Source organism: Arachis hypogaea, chromosome 15 (genome assembly GCF_003086295.3).
Source record: "Arachis hypogaea cultivar Tifrunner chromosome 15, arahy.Tifrunner.gnm2.J5K5, whole genome shotgun sequence".
NCBI lineage: Eukaryota > Viridiplantae > Streptophyta > Magnoliopsida > Fabales > Fabaceae > Arachis > Arachis hypogaea.
The window spans coordinates 154183034-154203074 of NC_092050.1; the positions used below are offsets into that span (position 1 = coordinate 154183034).

At 33.5% G+C, this 20041-nt stretch overlaps 4 protein-coding genes across 4 annotated transcripts; all 4 read left to right on the forward strand.

Annotated features, from left to right (window-relative positions):
• The first annotated feature begins 9336 nt into the window (after positions 1-9336).
• LOC112751519 (uncharacterized) lies at positions 9337-12216 on the forward strand. Its single transcript, XM_025800679.3, has 2 exons — positions 9337-9922; positions 10349-12216. Exons 1-2 carry the CDS (start codon positions 9862-9864, stop codon positions 11656-11658), a joined length of 1371 nt encoding a protein of 456 aa, XP_025656464.1. The 5' UTR covers positions 9337-9861; the 3' UTR covers positions 11659-12216.
• Positions 12217-12753: 537 nt separating this feature from the next.
• On the forward strand, positions 12754-13602 carry LOC112751520 (miraculin). Its single transcript, XM_025800680.3, has one exon. The coding sequence runs from the start codon at positions 12797-12799 to the stop codon at positions 13445-13447; it is 651 nt and encodes a 216-aa protein (XP_025656465.1). The 5' UTR covers positions 12754-12796; the 3' UTR covers positions 13448-13602.
• Positions 13603-15214: 1612 nt separating this feature from the next.
• LOC112751522 (kunitz trypsin inhibitor 5-like) lies at positions 15215-16436 on the forward strand. The gene has a single exon (XM_025800681.3). The coding sequence runs from the start codon at positions 15385-15387 to the stop codon at positions 16024-16026; it is 642 nt and encodes a 213-aa protein (XP_025656466.1). The 5' UTR covers positions 15215-15384; the 3' UTR covers positions 16027-16436.
• Positions 16437-17666: 1230 nt separating this feature from the next.
• LOC112751523 (miraculin-like) lies at positions 17667-18451 on the forward strand. The gene has a single exon (XM_025800682.3). It carries the CDS (start codon positions 17715-17717, stop codon positions 18327-18329), a length of 615 nt encoding a protein of 204 aa, XP_025656467.1. The 5' UTR covers positions 17667-17714; the 3' UTR covers positions 18330-18451.
• Positions 18452-20041: the final 1590 nt, after the last annotated feature.

Consider the following 20041-nt stretch of genomic DNA (forward strand, 5'->3'; position numbering starts at 1 on the left):
ATAATATTAATACATTTCTATTAGTGTGAGATATTGATATGATGAATAATATTATTAAAGTTATCTATTTACACATTTTTATGTTATATTTAGTATATCTTATTTATTTATTTTACAATACGTTATCAGCACGAGACTCAAAACAAATTTTAGGAAGACTCAAGTAACAAATTTTTATTATGTCGAAATTCTCTCATCTTGAATTTAATACTCTTGATATATCTAGAAACAACTATTTTTTATGAATACTAGATGCTGAAATTTATCTTGATTCAATAGATCTTGGAGATACCATTAAGGCTGAAAATAATACATCCCAAAAGGATAAAGCCAAAGCCATAATCTTCCTTCGTCGTCATCTTGACGAATGATTGAAAAATGAATATCTCACATTAAAATATCTTGCAGATCTGTGGAAAAACCTTGAAGAAATGTATAATCATCAAAAGACGGTGATACTTCGTCAAGCCCGATATGAACGGACGCACTTGCGTCTACAGGACTTTAAATTCATAAATGAATATAATTCGGCAATGTTTCGAATCACCTCACGAATGAAATTATGTGAAAAAAAGATAATTGTTAATGACATGTTAGAGAAAATTTTTTCGACCTTCCATGCCTCGAATGTGCTCCTGCAGCAGTAGTATCGAGAAAATGGATTTAAAAAATATTATGAGTTAATTTCTTTCCTTTTTGTTGCTGAGCGCAACAATGAGTTACTCTTAAAAAATCATGAAGCACGCCCAGCTGGAACCCCCATTTTCTGAAGCAAATGCGGTAAATCATTACCCAGAAGAGGTAAATGGCAAGGTTTTAGTAATAAAAAAAATTATGGAAGGAAGAAGAATTATGTTCACAAGAAAGGATCTCACCAGAAGTGGGATAAAGAAAGAAACAATGGATAAAATAAATCAACAGAGGATAAATGTTTCCGTTGTGGTGGAAAGAGCCATTGGTCGCATACCTATCGTACTCCAAGGCACCTAGTCGATCTTTATCAAGAATCTTTGAAAAATGATGATAAAGAAAAGAAAACAATTTTTTTTTTCAAATGATGCTGAAAATTACACCACTCATTATGATGTATCTGATTTCTTTGAGGATCTTGAAGGAGATATTTTACAATTTAATCAATGATGAAATAGTTTAATATGTAGGTTTGTTAAGTACTCATAATGTAAGAAACTTCTTGTTAAGTTTTATTTTCTATGCATTTGAATTTTAAATACGATGAATATAAATAATGTTTATGAATTTCAAAATTACTGAATATGCCAATATAATAATAATAAAATTTTTAGTATATACTATACTTCTTAGAAAAATATTTTCAATCAAGAAAATAATTTTATGCGCATATACTTCTACTCATTTTATTATTATTATTTGTCTTTGAAAAAAATTGCAAGGATATATAATGAAGATATATGCCTTGCGGATAGTGTAAGTTCGCATACTATTCTCAAAAGTAATATATATTTTATCCATCTTGTGCCAAAAGAATAATATGTTAATACTATTATTCGCTTAGGCAATGTGATAGAAAGCTCTGAAAAAGCTATAATTTTATTTTCTGGAGGAACAAAATTCATAATAAATAATGCATTATTGTCTATTAAGTCTCTAAAGAACTTATTGAGTTTCAAAGATATTCGCCAAAATGGATATTATATTGAAATAATGAATGAGGAAAATCATGAGTACTTATGTATCACAACTAATGATTTAAATAAAAAGATTATATTAGAAAAGTTGCCCTCACTTTTAGGGGTGAACATGGGTCGGTTTGTTTCGGATTTATAGTAAAATTAGAACCAAACCGATCAAAATATAATTGGTTTGGTTTGGTTCGGATTTATATTTTTTTGTATATGTACCCGAAACAAACCAAACCGATTAAGAATGGATTGGTTCGGTGCGGATAATTGGGTACCCGATGACTTTGAAATTCATAAAAAAAAAAATTTATCTTAAAAATTTAACAAGTACAATAAATTAAACATGTAACATCAATAGAAATAATCCAAACATGTTAAACACCAAATACATTAAAAACTAAACTCATTAAAATCCAAACATATTAATAATGAATAATCATTGTTTAATGGAAAAGCCATATATATATTTTTTATTTTTTATTTAATATATGATGGTTTTAGTGGCTAAGAGAAGGGGGTTGAATCTTAGCCCCCCCTTTTTTTTTGCTAATACTTGCTGGACTTAGAGGAGACTTTTCTGTTTTAACTCATCACTTCACACGAGACTTTTTCTTTTGTCTCGTCCCTAGGCACGAGACTTTTCTTTTTGTCTCGTCACTTGGCACGAGATATTTTTGGTTTTTGCTCCTGTGCAGTAGAAACAGAAATAGAGTGGAGAAGAGAAGAAGATTACACCCAGATATATCCTGGTTCAGCTGCTAAGTGCAGTGCAGCCTACATCCAGTCTCCATCACAAACATGATGGAATTTCACTATAATCAATCTGATTACAAAATGTAAAGTGCTAACCCAACTTACAAGGGGATTCCCACAGAATCATGAAACACAACATAGATGAACAAAGGAACTCTAAGACATCTATTGCTTTTTCTTTTAATTTTGCACTCTCTGCCTTTTTCCGCTCTATGTCTTTTTTATACAAACCTCACTGTTTGCCTTTTTCCATGAGACTCAAGACATGACAAAATTAAACAGAAAAATACAAAACAGAATACATTGAAGGAGAAGAAAATCTGTAAGCTTAGGTAGCTCTGAGAATCCTGTGCCTTGCACTCTCAATGCTTACTTCTAACTCCTTGCTCTAAACAGTGGTTGTTCACTCTTTTTATAGAAGAGAGAAGCCTTTACACTTGAAGCCAAAAACCCAAGCTTAACTTATTTTCCTTCACACATAACCGGTTCGGCTACACAGAGAGAGAAGAGATAACCATGCTAAACCCAACATGCAATTACCTCTAGTCCTTCCTTGGTCATCACTCTTCATCAATCTGAGCTCTCCATCCTTGGCTTGCTCTCCAAGATGGATTTCTAGCCCTTGATGCTTCATGATAATGATGACTTCATCTGCTTCAATCTCCGCCTCTACCATCACTTCGCCACTCTAGCTACTTCCTGTGGTGGTTGAGCAGAATCAAAGACAAGCCATCCTCCAAAGATCTTCCTTGCTGGCCGAATCTTCATCAACCATTTTTTGTATGAAGAAGCCAAGATCTCATCACAGAATCTTACCAAGAGTGATGCAGATCTTAGCCACAGCATACTTTTTTTTGTTATGTTTTCTTGCCATCATTAGCTTGATGGTCTTGATGCATGCAACTTCTTCTTTTTCTTGGTAGATGAACATAGCATTCATAGTTTTCTGGACAAGGATCGAAGAAGAAGAGAGAAAGAGATGAGAGAGAAGAAATTGTGAAAGAAAAAACAATCAAGTGTTTGAATAAATTAATTCAAATGAGTTGCTTTTACTTCCCTAGCTAGAGTGGCGTGTAGTACTATGGCCATCAATCAATTCAGCTGCAACTTTCTCTCTCATAGTTCCCATGCAATAAATGACAATGCAATGAATTTTGGAATCCATCACATGGTGAAGTGCTTGGATCCGTTGGAAGCATTTTTGCTTTCTTTTTCATTTGTTTCGGATCATGCATGAGGAACTCTCATCAAATGTGAAGTTGGGCTTAGTTGCAACAACATTTAATTTCTGGCCCAATAATAACATTTGCTTTCCTGATGAAATTTGGATCAAGCAATGAGCAAGTGGGAAAGCATTCTTTGGGCTTTGAAGTAATAAAATTTATTCCTGCCCAACATCTATTATAACCATTCAGCCAAAATGTAAGAAACATTAAACAAGGATGATTGCAAGTTTTAATTTTGGGCTTGCTGTATTTTCATTAATTCTCGGCCCAATAAAAACCTGCACAGCAAAATTAATTTAATTAATATATCAATCAAAATTAGATTAATAATTTTGCTGTTAATAATGTTTGATCATCATCAATTTAGTTTAGATTTTTCCAAACTCATCAATATATGATCGGGTTCGTGGGTTGGTTCGGATTCCGCACCCCAAAAATCGATACCTGAACCAATCACCAATAAAAGCCATCGGTTTGGTTCGGGTTGGCCCCGATTACCCGCCCCGTTGGTTTCAGAACCAATTTAATTGGTTCGGTTCGGGTTCGGACGGATAATCGGGTACCCGCTACCTGTGCTCACCCCTACTCACTTTCATCTGGATTATATTATACCAACATTAGTGCAATTGAATCACATGTCATTGTAAACCAGAAGTTTACTAGTCCAAATGAATTCATAACTTGGCAAGATCGATTGGGCCATTCGGGAACAACCATGATGCGGAGAATTATTGAAAACTCCCATGGACATTCACTAAAGAAGCAGAAGATTCTTAAATCTAGATAATTTTGTTGTGCTGCATGTTCTCAAGGACACCAGTAAAGATTGGATTTGAATCTCCTAAATTCCTAAAAAGGAATCAAGGCGATATATGTGGACCTATTCATCCACCATGTGGATCTTTTAGATATTTTATGGTCTTCATAGATGCATTTTCAAGATGGTCATATGTGTGCTTATTGTCTTCTCGCAACGTGGCGTTTGCGAGATTACTTGCTCAAATTATTCGATTAAAAGCACAGTTTCCAAAAAATTCAATCAAAGCAATTCGTCTTGATAATGCTGATAAATTTACTTTCCAAGCCTTCTATGCTTATTGTATGGCTAACGGAATAAGTGTTAAACATCCAATAACTCGTGTTCACACACAAAATGGGTTAGCAGAATCACTTATTAAATGCCTCCAATTAATTGCTAAACCCTTACTTATGAGAACAAATCTCGCAACCTCAGCTTTGCGGCATGCTATTTTACATGCCGCAGCACTTATTTGTTTGAGGCCAACAAGTTACCATCAGTTCTCTCCTATGCAATTAGCTTTTGGCCAGTAGTCAAATGTTTCCCATTTAAGAATATTCGGGTGTGCGATATATGTTCCCATTATACCACCTTCTCACACCAAAATGAGACCCCAAAGAAAATTGGAAATATATGTTGGATATGATTCTCCTCTATAGTGAGGTATCTTGACATACAAATGGGATATGTATTTAAACTCCGATTTGCAAATTGTCATTTTGATTAATCAAAATTTTCAACATTAGAGAGAGAGAATAAGTTTCTTGGAAAGAAACTTAATTGGAATGCATCATGCTTAATACATTTAGATCATCGATCAGAAAAATGTGAACTAGAAGTTCAAAAGATTATACATTTACAAAGAATAGCAAATGAATTGCCTGATACATTTTCAGATACAAAGAGGATAACCAAATCTTATATACCAGCGAAAAATATCCCAATTCAAATTAATGTCCGAGTTGGATAAGTAGCCACTGAAACAAATTCACACCAGAAGCACGGTAGACCGGTCGGTTCCAAAGACAAAAATTCTCGGAAAAAAAAAGAGGTAAATATTATTCCTGTTGAAGAAGACATAGTAAAGACACGTGTATTTATCCAAAATTCTGATATAATTTCAATGCCAGAAGACGTTCAAATACTTGAAAATTGTGAAAATGACAAGATCTCGATAAATTATGTCTTTACAAGAGAGAAATGAGACCAAAATAAGACAATTGTCAATGAAATATTTGCATATAATGTGGCATTAAATATCATGCATGAAAGTAAGGATCTTGATTAGCCAAGAACAGTCAAAGAATATCGACAAAGAAATAATTGGCCAAAATGGGAAGAAGCCATGAAAGATGAGTTAGACTCACTTGCAAAATGTGAAGTCTTTGGACCTGTAGTCGGTACACTAGAAGATATAAAACCTGCTGGATACAGATGGATATTTGTGAGAAAACGAAATGAGAAAAATGAAGTTGTATGCTAGAAAGCTCAACTTGTGGCACAAGATTTTTCACAAAGATCCGGTATAGATTGTGAAGAAACATATTCCACTGTAGTGGATGCAATAACATTGCGTTATATATTTGGTCAGTTTATCCGCATATCATAAACTATATATGCATTTAATGGATGTGATAACAGCTTACTTATACGGATCATTAGATCGTGATATCTATATGAAAGTCCTTAAAGGACTAAAGATATCTAAACCATCCAATAAATATTCACAGGGGTTATACTCAATCAAATTGCAAAGACCTTTATATAGTCTAAAGCAATCTGGGCGAATGTGGTATAATCATCTTACTGAGTATCTGGCCAAAAACAGATTTAAGAATGATGATATCTGCCCATGTGTTTTCATAAAGAAATCTGCATTTGGATTCATTATAATTGCTGTGTACGTTGATGATTTAAATATTATTGGAACTCCTGAAAAGATTCCAACAACTATAAAAGCTCTAAAAGAAGAGTTTGAGATGAAAGATCTTGAAAAGACTAAATTTTGTCTCAGCCTATAGATCGAGCATACAAAAAATGGGATCTTTATTCATCAAACAACATAAACAAAAAAGATCTTGAAGAGATTTTATATGGATAAGTCGCATCCATTAAGTACCCCAATGATCGTAAGATCTTTGGATGTGGAAAAGGATCAATTCCGTCCTAAGGAAAAAAATGAAGATATCCTTCGTCCTGAAGTACCATATCTTAGTGACATTAGAGCGCTAATTTATCTTGCTAATAATACAAGACCCGATATATTATTTGCTGTGAATTTACTAGCAAGATATAATTTTTCTCCAACAAGAAGATATTGGAATGGAATCAAACAAATCTTTCGATATCTTCATAGAACGGTTGATATGGGATTGTTTTATCCCTATGGATCCAAGTCACAACTAATTGGCTATGCAGATGCAGGATACTTGTCTAATCCACATAAAGTGAGATCTCAAACAGGATACCCGTTCACATATGGTATTATAGCTATATCATGGAGGTCCACGAAACAGACGATAGCAGCAACCTCCTCTAATCATGCTGAAATACTAGCGATACATGAGACTAGTCGCGAGTATTTTTGGCTGAGAAGTTTGATTCAATATATTCTGTCATCACGTGGGCTGATTGATCATAAGATAGCCCCAACTGTCCTGTTTGAAGATAATACAGCATGTATTGCTCAACTTAAGGGTAGATACATCAAAGGTGATAGAACAAAACATATTTCTCCCAAATTCTTCTTCACTCATGATCTTCAAAATCAAGGAACAATTGACGTCCAACAAATCCGCTCAAGTGATAATCTGACAGATTTATTTACTAAGTTACTTTCAAAATCCTCCTTTGAAAAATTGGTACATCAGATTGGGATGCGCTGATTTCGAGATATTAAATGATGTCGACAAGAGAGGGAGATTGTACTCCTTTTTCCTTGATCAGTTTTTTTTTCATTGAATTTTTCTTAACAAAATTTTTAGTGAGGCACTTTTCATCATAAAGGATATTGTACTCTTTTTCCTTCACTAAAATTTTTTTCCATTAGATTTTCCTTTAATAAGATTTTAATGAGGCATTTCTAATGGACATTCAAGGGGAGTGTTGCAATATGAATGTCCAATCAAATGAATTTGGACGGTGCAAAATATTAACTATGAACGATGCTTAGTTTTTTTAAGGTGAATTCTACAATAATACAATTTAAAAAGAAGACTCTTGCACAAATATAAATAAAACATAATTTATGTTAATACATACACTGTTACAGTAATAACAAACATTCTTATTTCTCTCTTTTTTTTATACACTATAATATTATAAATTCTTTTTTCTTCTCTTTGTAGGTATTAGTATATAAATATTAATATATATAATATTAATACATTTCTATTATTGTGAAATATTGATGTGGTAAATATTATTATTAAAATTATTTATTTATATATCTTTATTTTATATTTAATACATCTTATTTATTTATTTTACAACAAATTTATTCAATATTTATTTTCGCACACAAATTAATTCGGAAGTAATCGTCTATATTCTATAAATCTAGACAGAAAAAATTGATACATGACTATATAATTAATAGCTAGTCCCATAAGGTTCCATAAGGTTTTTAGTGGATGTTCATGTGATGACATTTTTTGACACACCATAAATATTCTAAAACCATCTAGAATTTTCGCTCCGTTTTATTTATATTGTAATACATCGAAAATGTGAATCATTTTTATTGTTTAAAATTAAATTTTAAAAATTCTAAAATTACATTCTTTGAATTAACACTGCTTTTATCAAGTCACCGAAAAAAAAAACACTGCTTTTATCCTCACATTATTATTTTGGGACAGAATTCTCACATTAGTAATGTGAGGATGAGGTTGAGGAGGTGTAATCGGAAAGAGTACATGACGGCTTAGTTTGCGTTTGAAATTAAATGACAATTTTGTCCCAATACCACTCGTTTTTATATTTTTTTTTCCAACAGAACTCTAAAATATAAAAAATATCCCCAAATGCTAAATCACCCGAAAGGCTAATTGTTTTTTGTAATGGATTAGAGGAGTATGCTATGCATCATTATAAAATGTTGGGAGTCTTTTCAATAATAAAATAAAAGAATTATTATTCTTTTAACATGATTTTGAGACTTTAATTTTTTTCGACAAATTTATTTAAATGTAAAAAAAAATGATATTTGGAGAATTAAAATCTAAAAATTATGTTTAAAAAAATAATATTTTTTTATATTATTATAAAAAAATCTTAAAATATTAATGTGTTTTTTATGAATATAAAGATAATTTTTTTTAATTAAAAACTACAAATCAAAGATTTAAATTTGAGTGAAAGTAAAAAATTGAGAGTCAGAAGATAAAAGTAAAAAAATTGAAAACGAAATTTGGGTGGAATAAAAAATTGAGAGTCAATTTTAAATAAAAACAAAAAAAAATTTTAAAAATCCAAATAAGAGAGTCCAACTTTATTATTCAAACAATTTTTTAAATGTTAGAATAAACACCTAACCCTTAGATTTAATCTAACACTCGGAATTATAGTATTCATACAAAATTAAAATACACTAATTTTCTACCTAATTAAAAAGTGAAAAATTTAAAATAGTGCACGACAATTATCTCGAAAGACAACGAGATCTTTGACCAAAAAAAAATTTTAATCTGGTCCTTAATAATTATCTCGAAAGGACAATGTGGTTCTGTGCCAAAAAAAGTTAATATTATTTTTTTGACACATGAACTAATCAATCTTAAAACAAAATCAAGGACCAGATTGAATATTTTTTTTAAACATCTTTGTCCTTTCGAAATAATTGTCAAGCATTCACTCAATTAAAAAACACTACTTGTAGTACAATTGAAAACCCCAAATTCTTCATCTTCATTCTGCAGAACACTCCCTTAAACCCTGACAACATTTTCTTCCACCTGCGCCACTTGTCCACTCCAACCCTCTGCCGCTGTTACACCGTCTCCTTTCGCTTCCTCCGCCGTCCCCGTCGACTAGATAGACTTCGTCTTCGCCTGCTGTCCCTGCTGTTCCTGCGTCGCCCTTCGCCATTCGCCGGCTGAGCTGTACCCTTCGCCGCCACCTCCCTTCGGTTTCGCCTGCTGTTCCTGCGTCTTCGGCTTCCCTTCCTCTTCGGCTTCGTCAACACTTCACCCTGCGCCTTTGCTCCACGGCACTTCGTCACCCATCTCCTACACTCTGCTTCCACCAAGAGAGAGGGAGCTTCTGCGGTGCTACGACGATGGCACTTCAGATTTTGTGATGGCGGTTTTGGGCGGAGAAACGTGGCCGATTTGTGGTTCTCTGGTAATTTTAGTAGATTTGAGTTTCATTATAAAATTAAATTTACTACAGAAAGAAACAAGGTTTCAATTGAATTCCATCAATGATGTTGCGTTCTTCAACAAGAGCTTCTCTGCGTTTCTTTCGGCAGTATACTCAATTAGGTATTCTTTCTAGTCCCAAATCCTTCCGTTTTCCCATTACTCACTCTTATTCCACTCATATTCATGCCCTTAAGGACAGACCCTATCTCGTAGATTCTATTAGGAATCTCCAGAACCTTGATTCTGCTCTGCATCTGTTTGACAAAATGCTTTCCATGAACCCTTTGCCATGCGTGAATGACTTTAACTTCTTGTTTAGCTCTATTGTTAAGATGAAGCATTACATAGCTGCCATTTCTTCAATCAAACATGTGTTCTCCTTAGGATTCAAATCGGACATTTTTACTCTCAATATTGTCGTCAATTGTCTGTGCCGATTGAATCACACACCCTTTGCCTTCTCTGTGGTGGGGATGATGTTCAAAATTGGCTTGGAGCCCAATGTGGTCACATTTAACACCATTGTTAATGGTCTTTGTATTGAAGGCAATGTGGATTATGCTATTTGGTTTGTTGACCACATGGATAACATGGGATATCAACCCGACAACCACTCGTTTGGAGCAATCATAAATGGATTGTGCAAGATTGGCAAAACCCCTGCTGCCATTATGATTCTAAGGAAGACAGAAACAAGAAACTGCAAACCAAGTGTTGATGTTGCAGGTTATAACGCAATTCTGGATAGTCTTTGCAAGGATGGGATGGTATCTGAGGCTTTGAGTCTATTCTCGGAAATGACAACGAAAGGTATACAACCCTCTACGATCACTTACAATCGCTTGATTCAAGGACTCTGTACTTTCAGCAGATGGCAAGAGGCTGCGTCTTTACTGAGCGAGAGGAAACAAAAGGGAATTATGCCCGATACACATACTTTCAATATTTTGGTGGATGCTCTTTGTAAAGAGGGAAAGATTTCAAGTGCTAGAGCCATACTTGGTCAAATGGTTCGAATGGGAGAGGAGCCTAGCGTTGTCACCTATAACTCAATGATTGCTGGTTATTGTTGCCAAAATCAAATGGAGGAGGCCATGAAAGTATTTGATTTGATGGTTCACAAGGGATGCCTACCAGACGACAACACTTATACTACGTTAATCCATGGATGGTGCAAGATCAAAAGGATTGATAATGCTATTTATCTCTTGGATGAAATGATCAATAAAGGTTTAAATCTGAGTGTTATGACTTGGAATACTCTTATCTATGGATTTTGCAAAGTGGGGAAACCGTTAGCTGCTAAAGAATTGTTTTTTACAATGCACAAGTTTGGTCAACATCCTAATCTACAGAGCTGTGCCACTATATTGGATGGCCTATTCAAATGCCATTTGTTTTCTGACGCAATATCATTATTTAGAGAGATGGAGACGAATAATTTGGATCTTAATATTGTAATTTACAACGTGGTGCTCGATGGGATGTGCAATACTAGAAAACTAAATGATGCGTGTGAACTCTTCTCTTGTCTTCCAGCAAAAGGCTTGAAACCTGATCTATATACTTATGGAATAATGATCCAAGGTCTATGTAGGGAAGGACTTGTGGTTGATGCTGAAGAGTTACTGATGAATATGGAAGAGGATGGCTGCTTGCCAGATAGCTGCACATATAATGTCTTTGTCCAAGGATTACTGCGTAGCAATGATGTGCCAAGGTCAATAAAATATCTTCAGATTATGAAAGACAAAGGTTTTGCAGCAGATGCCACCACCATGGAATTGCTTGTAGATTATATCTCTGCTCACAAAGAAGAGAATGCTTTTCTGGAATTTGCACAGAAAATTGTTTGAATATATGAATATAATCTCTTAGTTCATTATTTGACTTGAGGATTTGATGTTTGGATTAGTTTGTCTGGACTTGTTGAAGAATATGAACTGACACTACCATGCTGCTCTTTGATTTCAAATTGTCCACAGCAGAGCAAGAATCTCCTTGAGAAGGTTAGCTTATTCTTCATATTTCAACCAAAGCTCAATGATGCAAAATCACGTATCAAAGATGGAAATTTGTTCAATAACATAAACTCCTAGCTGCTGTGGAAGATATTATATGGTCAAAGAAGCATTCTATATGAGCAAGATATCATTGATAATTGAAAATATGCGATGCCTTGGTGTCACTTGGAAATTGTAATTATGTTAATGTATTTTGTTTATCACAGCTTACATGCCATGGTAATGGCCATTTTGCCCCTGATACCTACCGAGGACTTCTGTCATTTCATTTTGTAAAAGTTGAGGCCTGGCAGCCGCTGGTGGGTGCAAATGTACATAGGAAAATGAGAATGTGTGAAATGTTGCCATCATATATTAAAAAGATGCACAAAAATATATCACATCACAAAACTATATATTGCCACGATAAAAATGAAGGTTAGAGACAAATAAGTAGATTACGCAGGTTAAACCTTAAAATGATCTTTAACATTGGCTGTGTCCTGTGTGTATTAAAAAGATATCTGAAATTTTAACTACACTAATTTAATACGTGAGATTCGAAAAATTACACCACATTAATTTTATATCCCTTTTCGATTAACTGAGTCATGATGCGGTTAGTGAGTTGACCGAGATAAGGGTCTCTCTCCCCTTAATTTCAATTGGGGTGTACAAAACAAACTTTACAAAAGACTTTCCCAACTGAATATGATATAGAATAGCAATAATACAAGTTTGTATTCTTTGCTGGCTCAAGTGCCGAATCAATTACCGACATGACTTGGAAAAATTGATGTAGTAGTAAAACTTAACAAGGAAACTAGACACTATTGATTTGGCCATAATAATTGACTTGAAACTTTTTCTTTTTCTTTCATACATAAAGATCGATTTTGAGATCGGCACAAGTCACTAATTCAATGCTCTATATATATGACTTCCATTCAACCAAGATTTACATATACATCTTAACATTTATATTTTAACCATGATGAGAACACTCCTTTCCTTTTCTCTTCTTTTTGCTTTATGCACCCAACCCTTACTTGGTGAAGCTCAAACCAACCCTGGTGGCCCAATAAGTCAGCCAGTGAAGGACACAAGTGGCAATAATGTCCGGGCCGGCGCGGACTATTTTATCCGGCCGGTCACAACAACCCCAGCCATTTGTCGCCGGCCGGGATGTGGCACTGGCTTTGCCCTTGCATCGACAACACCAAACAAGACCTGCCCCCTCAACGTTGTGGTCGTAGGGGGCAACGGCCAACCGGTGAAATTCACACCGGTTAGCCCTAACAAGGACGGTGTCATTACAACCGCTACTGACTTGAACGTCAGATTTGATGTCAAGACGAATTGCACGGAGTCCACGGTGTGGAGGCTACAAAGTGATGGCTCAACCGGAAAAAGGATTGTGAGCACTGGTGGTGTTATAGGAAACCCTGGAAAGAACACACTTAACAATTGGTTCAAGATTTTGAAGGATGGTAATGATTACAGCCTTCAATTCTGCCCTACGGTTTGCAATACTTGTAGGCCAGCTTGTGGGAACATTGGTGTGGTTCAAGATAGTAATGGGAACGTTCTTGTTGGTATCTCTGATCAACCATACAAAATTCGGTTCCAGAAATCTTCCTAAATTAAACCTCTAATCTAGGGACAGTATATAATAAAGTTTGTTCAGTGTTAGCTTCATTGACGTGATATACATACTTACTACTAAATAAGTGTTGTAATCTGGGAAACATAAGAGCATCATGCTAGAATAAAATTTGTCCTTTTGCGTTGTTATCATGTCCTTTTTTTTTTCCAATAATCAATATAGTAAAGTATCATGTAGTAGATGCTCTGATTTAACTTTATTAAATAAAATTATATATGGTTTATTTATGCATCCTTTTGGTCCCAAATAAATGAAATTGTTTGTACAAAATTATCTTTAACAACTTTTAACTTTCTCATACTTTTTGTTCTTGCTGAGATTGGCGATGTATAGCTTGTCCGCTGGTGAATACTTGTAAGCTCTCCGTCAAGATGAGGTATACGTCGGCAATGAGAGAACAAGGGGTAGGTACCTGCAAAAGTCAGTAAGTGTTTAAGAGGTATAAGAATAATTCTATGAATATAGAATGTAAGACATGAAATAGAAGTTATTATATGTTGTGTGTAATAATTCTATGAAGATATAATGTAAGACATGATATAGAACTTATAGAATTTATTATGTTGCCCCTGAGATTAGATATAGAAGGTTCCTTTTATAGGTATAGAATTGATAAATGATATTCATGTTATGACCGTTTGATCATTAAGATTGAAATGATGGTCATTAAGTCGGTAATGAAGGTGTCGGTTACAAGCAAAGAATAAATGATAATTAATGCCAAATTATAATTTATAATGCACAATAAAAACCAAATTATAAGGTGACAGATCACTTTTTATTTCTAAATTTATTTTGTCGTTCTTTCATTTAACTAGCATAAACATTCATATATTTATGATTAAATAAAGTCAAAAATAGACATTTGTTGAGTGGACAAATTAAAGGTAGTAAAGACTATAGTACGTAGCAGCCAGACGATGATATATATGGTTCATCTTTTCGGTTCACTAAAATCCATGCGCACTTTACTATTGGCACTTTGGCAGTGAGATAATTGAAGTCAATCATGAATAATGTCCAGATATGGTTGCATTAATTAATTGACCAGAATATCATAAGTATATGATATGATGGGGATGCTCATGGTTAGTAATTACTTTACGTCACTGCCTTTGAAAATTCAAAACTTCCTACTTCCTATACATCCTTATCCACATGAAACTTCGAACAATTGGCGGAAGAAAAAAAAGTTAACGTGTTCCCATTGTAGGGACAAATTGAAAAAACTATACTCGTAAATATATATAGTACATGTGTGATGATGTTGATGGCATACAATGACACCGATTCGTTTGATTGTGGCCTTCAAATGTTTATAGTATAATATAGTTTTTTTTTTTTAAATCATTTTCATTATCTATCCAAAACGTATGTAAACAAAGTATCTAGAGCAGTCTTTAATTTTTAGAACAAAAACAGATGTATATATGTGTAGATCTCACCAAAATAAAAGGACAAAAGAAACTAATGACTTAAGACAACCTATAACGTGCGCGTTTCAATGGCAAAGCGGAGATGAATTAAAAACTTCAATTAATTAGAAAGTCTTGAGTTCGAGTTGGAAAGATATTGGAGATATAAAATGCGAAAATATTTAATAATAAAAAAATATAGCAAAAAAATACCAAACAAAAATAGTGCTGACATGGTTTAATTTAGAATATGGAGAATTTGATATAATATAATAAATTGATGATAATATAGTTTAACAAGATAAACTTTGTTGAGTTTGGCCAACATTGTTGACTTGAATTTCTTTCTAAATTCATGGTTATACAAATCCATAGGTTGAGGTTATCAAATCATATACATATTATTGGCCATCCAGCCTCCTATATAAGCTCCCACATCAACTCAACTCTACACAATCATACATCAAAATTGTATACATATAAATTTATAACTTAATAATGAAATCAATAATTTTATTATTGATCATTCCTTTTGCTTTCTGTACTCAATTTTTGTTAGGCGAAGCGGATCCTTCGCCTGAACAAGTGGTTGATACAGAAGGCAAAAAGGTTCGAGCCGGCATAGAATATTACATCCGGCCGGTTCCTACGACTCCTTGCGACGGTCGCGGACCATGTGTGGTTGGTAGCGGGTTTGTTCTCGTAGCACGGTCAGCAAACGAGACTTGTCCTCTAAATGTTGTTGTGGTGGAAGGTTTTCGAGGTCAAGCAGTGATATTTACACCGGTTAACCCTAAGAAAGGCGTTATTAGGGTTTCCACCGATGTGAACATAAAGACCAACTTGACAACAATTTGTACCGAGTCAACGGTGTGGAAGCTTGATGACTTTGATTCTTCAAGTGGACAATGGTTTGTTACAACCGGTGGTGTGGTAGGAAACCCCGGCAAAGACACAATTAGCAATTGGTTTAAGATTGAGAAGTATGATGATGATTACAAGCTTGTGTTTTGCCCCACGGTGTGTGATTTTTGCAAGCCACTTTGCAAGAATGTTGGTGTGTTCGTGGATAGCAATGGAAACCGCCGTGTAGCTCTCACCGATCAGCCATACAAAGTTCGGTTCCAGCCATCGTCTTAATTAATTAATTAATTAATTAATTAAGGAGGTTTCAATTCGTGAATAAATTTGTTGGAAATTCACATCCAATTAACTTTATATAAATTTGATAATTAAAAATTATTAAATGACAATTTAATCAAACTTAATAAGATTTAACGACTTTCACCTATTAATTTCAGGTGAAGTATTTTATATATATATATATATATATATATATATGTTTTTCATCGCTACCTACCTTAGTTGAGTTTGTTGAGGTGATGAGATGCAATAAATTAGTGATCTTATATTATTGGGAAGCAACCTGCTGGAATAAAATTGATGCTTTTCTCATATCCTTTTTATGTTGGAGGGGTTTGTAAACAAAGTCTTTTATTCTTGTATTTGATTTTATGATGATTAAATAAAGTCTTTAATTATAGCGTGAACTTGAATACTAGTAACTTTATAGTAGTGTTACAACTAGAGAATAGAAGCATGTTGTCTACTCCGCCACTTAATTAGCAACTAAGTGTTCCAACAAAACTAGAAGTAATATAAACATGAGTATAAAAAGTTGTAACAGGGGAGTGAATATGATAATTGTGAAATGTCTTGTGATATTTTTTCTGCTTCTTGCATTTCTTCTTTTATTCTATGAATTCTATTTTTTTTATATCCCTAATTTTCTAATTTTAGCGAATCCTTTCTCAATACCGTTAAAATAGTGTTTTCATTGATCAGTCTATCTAATATTTGAAGTGATTTCGTGATCTCAATTACAATTTTATATGACAAAAAAAATTGCAGATTAAAGTTCAGATTGAACAATCACAGCTTAGCATTGGCAACAAAAATTCAAGAATTAGTGATGAATACTAAACACAAAGCTGAAGAGGACGACTCAGATGAGTCAGATCTAAATTAACTACTAGATTTTGGAAAATCATTACTACAAAAATTAACTCATATGGTGAGACAGTCCAATATTTTATAAAAAAAAATTTAGGAGTTGGCCTTATATAAAGATTCTTTTTTAAGTATTAGTCTCACGAGATTTATAACATCACATACATTTTTTTTAAATATTGGCATCCTGACAGTTTCACTCAATGACACTTTACTCATTATTTACTAGTCAAAATTTTATTAATCAGAACTTTTTACAAATAACACTTTGTAGTTGACTGACTCTTAACAAGAGCACCAATATAACGAGAAAACCATTATCGCAAAAACTAGTTCATATGATAGAAAAATTCAAATTTTACAAGATTTTTTGTAAGTTAATTTTTTAATGTAGGACTCTTTTTCTGACATTGATCCTACGAAACTCATAACATAATATTCTCCAATATATTGATAATATAAAGTAATGGTCACTAAATATATTTGTTCACAATTGTTTTAATTTGATTTAGGTGGAAATTTAGAATATCTCGTCAAAACGATATAAGAAATGATGAAGTCAAAGGACAAAAAAATATAGAAAAATATGATGTTCATCATTAATACCATCACAAGTATAGTACGAAGCTTAGTTTGAAATTTTGAATCCTTCACATGGCCAGTTGTATCCTATTGTATGAGTTGAAATCTAAGACTACTTTTTATAAATTACATACCCACAGATTATAGATAGCTAGATATGTTAACGTAGATCCAATTCCTGTCTATAAATTCAATCTCTTCTTACACCTTCTTTGACTACAACAGTTCGGTACAACATGAACACAACATTTATGGCATTCTTGTTCCTTTTTATTTTCTCGATTACAAAACCAATGTTAGGTTCAGCCGGTGGTGCACCGGAACAAGTGGTTGACACATCCGGCAAGATCGTTCGAGCCGGTATAAATTACCATTTTGTCCCTGCTTCTCGGAATGTAATAGGTGGCCTTTCCTTCACTAGCATAGGTATATTCACATGTCCTCTTTCTGTTATATTTGCCAATGACTCGAAAGGCCTACCATTGGTGTTTACCCCAGTTAACTCTAAGAAAGGCGTTGTTCGTGTCAACACAGATCTCAACATTAACTTCGCATACGGCGATTCGATGTGTCCTCAGTCCACAGTGTGGAATGTTGGCAGCCGTGATAACTCGACCGGACAGAGGTTTTTGACCATCGACGGCGTTATCGGAAACCCTGGTAGAGAAACTGTTGCTAATTGGTTCAAGATTAGGAAGTATGAGAATGGTTATAAGCTAGTTTATTGTCCAAGTGTGTGCAAAGATTGTTACTATAAGTGTAGTGATATAGGGATATATGTGGACCAATTTGGTAATAAGCGTTTAGCTCTTAGCAATGTTCCATACAAAGTTTGGTTCCAACTTGTTTGAAGCAAAAGATCAGACTCCAATATTTACCAAACAATCTTTAAGAATGTTTAGTGTAATAATAATGCCAGAAACACTAATCTATTGTAGATTTGAGTTTCATTTAAGAGTTTGTTATTCGTCAATAGGCTATTGTATGTATAAAACAGAATAAATCAATAAATTATTATATATATAAAACAGAATAAGTAAGGTGAACTTTTAAATTAATTAAAAAGGTATGTCTTTTTTAAAAAATATATTATCTTCGCCAATTAATACTTGACATGTGACATTTGTCAAACTGAAATATGGTGTAATAATATAGTAATGCACTAGTTTTGTACTTTAATTTTATATGTTATAAGATGCAATTAACATTTCAGTTCAAATTTTTAGAAATATAAAAATATTCTACAAACAATGCACCTTAAATATAAACATGACACTTAAATTAAAGTTAGAAAACCAAACAAGTGGCTGATGAGAGAGAGAAACAAGCATGGCAAGTGTATTTCGAGTTATTGATAAATTAAATCTTTATTATTATATATTAGTCAATTGTATGAGTTGAAATCAATGACCAGTTGACCTCATTCCACATTAATTAGACCATTGAATTAGACCCAATTATTAACCCCACACTCAAGCCTATATATTTAAATGCACTTGTAGTAGCTATAAACATCATAACTCCAATAATATAAAAACAAATTTAATTGTGTTTTATCGATTTTTAACAAATTGATGGTGGTTCGATTCTAATAGTTTGAGAGCGAAACTTACTCCTCTTTTGCGGATACCAGTTTTATTTGCATTAAAATTTATGCCTTTGACAATAACAAAGAAGAAGGAACTAAGCTTTGCAGAAATTCGAAATGAACAATAAAACATAAAAGATTTGAATAAAAGGGAAATCAAATTATAGAAAGAAAAAGTGTTTGAAAAAATAAATGGCAAATTAAAAGGTAAAGACCGAAAAGGGTAAAAGTTGTTGAATTTAAAAGAATTGAAATGACATTGCAAGGAAGATAAATTGCATGAAAAAAAAAATTGCAGGGAATTTAAATGAAAAGTAAAGACATGGAAGGAACTCTTCGAAGAAAAAAGACTCTTGACTGATTCAGAAAGTCGCTGGGGATGTGAGTGAGTATGAGTGTTTTTTCCGAAAAGATTCCAACATTTGTTCCTTTGAACTTTCACCTATTTATAGAAGTCCTCGACCAATCAAATTCAAATATAAGTTCCACGATACTTGAATAACCGTTCCTGCTCTTTGAGTCTGTAACTTTCACCAACTATCTTCACTGTAACTTCTTTCGATTGCTTCACTCTCATCTCGATAAGTCCTAATCGATCAGAATCCTCTTCTTCATTGATTTACCATCTTTGATAAATCCTTCGATTCGGTTTTCTGTCTACCATCTTCGATACCAGTAACCTTTTCTTCGATCAGCTGATCTCCGCTGTCTCTTCGATTTTCACGCTTGCGCCAATCGATTAACAGAGAGTACCTAATGGAGTACCTCATTGACTCTAATCCAAAGTTAATTCTAACATATATTTAGAGGTTCATTCATTCTAATATTTTGGCACTTGACAATGATCGAAGTCTAATTTGTCGAACATAGTTTGTCAAAGAATTCAATAATATTTTTATCGAAATATTTTTTTCGATATAACAAATTGAAATGTGTTCTATCCTATCTACAAAATACACATATTTTAATTTTATA

Excerpts from the sequence above, each read along its gene's own strand:
- LOC112751522 (XM_025800681.3), top strand. The coding sequence starts at position 15,385 with ATGAAATCAATAATTTTATTATTGATCATTCCTTTTGCTTTCTGTACT.
- LOC112751520 (XM_025800680.3), top strand. The coding sequence starts at position 12,797 with ATGATGAGAACACTCCTTTCCTTTTCTCTTCTTTTTGCTTTATGCACC.
- LOC112751519 (XM_025800679.3), top strand. The coding sequence starts at position 9,862 with ATGATGTTGCGTTCTTCAACAAGAGCTTCTCTGCGTTTCTTTCGGCAG. Across the intron at positions 9,923-10,348 it reads TCGGCAGTATACTCAATTAG|GCAATGTGGATTATGCTATT; the intron begins GTATTCTTTCTA and ends TTTGTATTGAAG.
- LOC112751523 (XM_025800682.3), top strand. The coding sequence starts at position 17,715 with ATGAACACAACATTTATGGCATTCTTGTTCCTTTTTATTTTCTCGATT.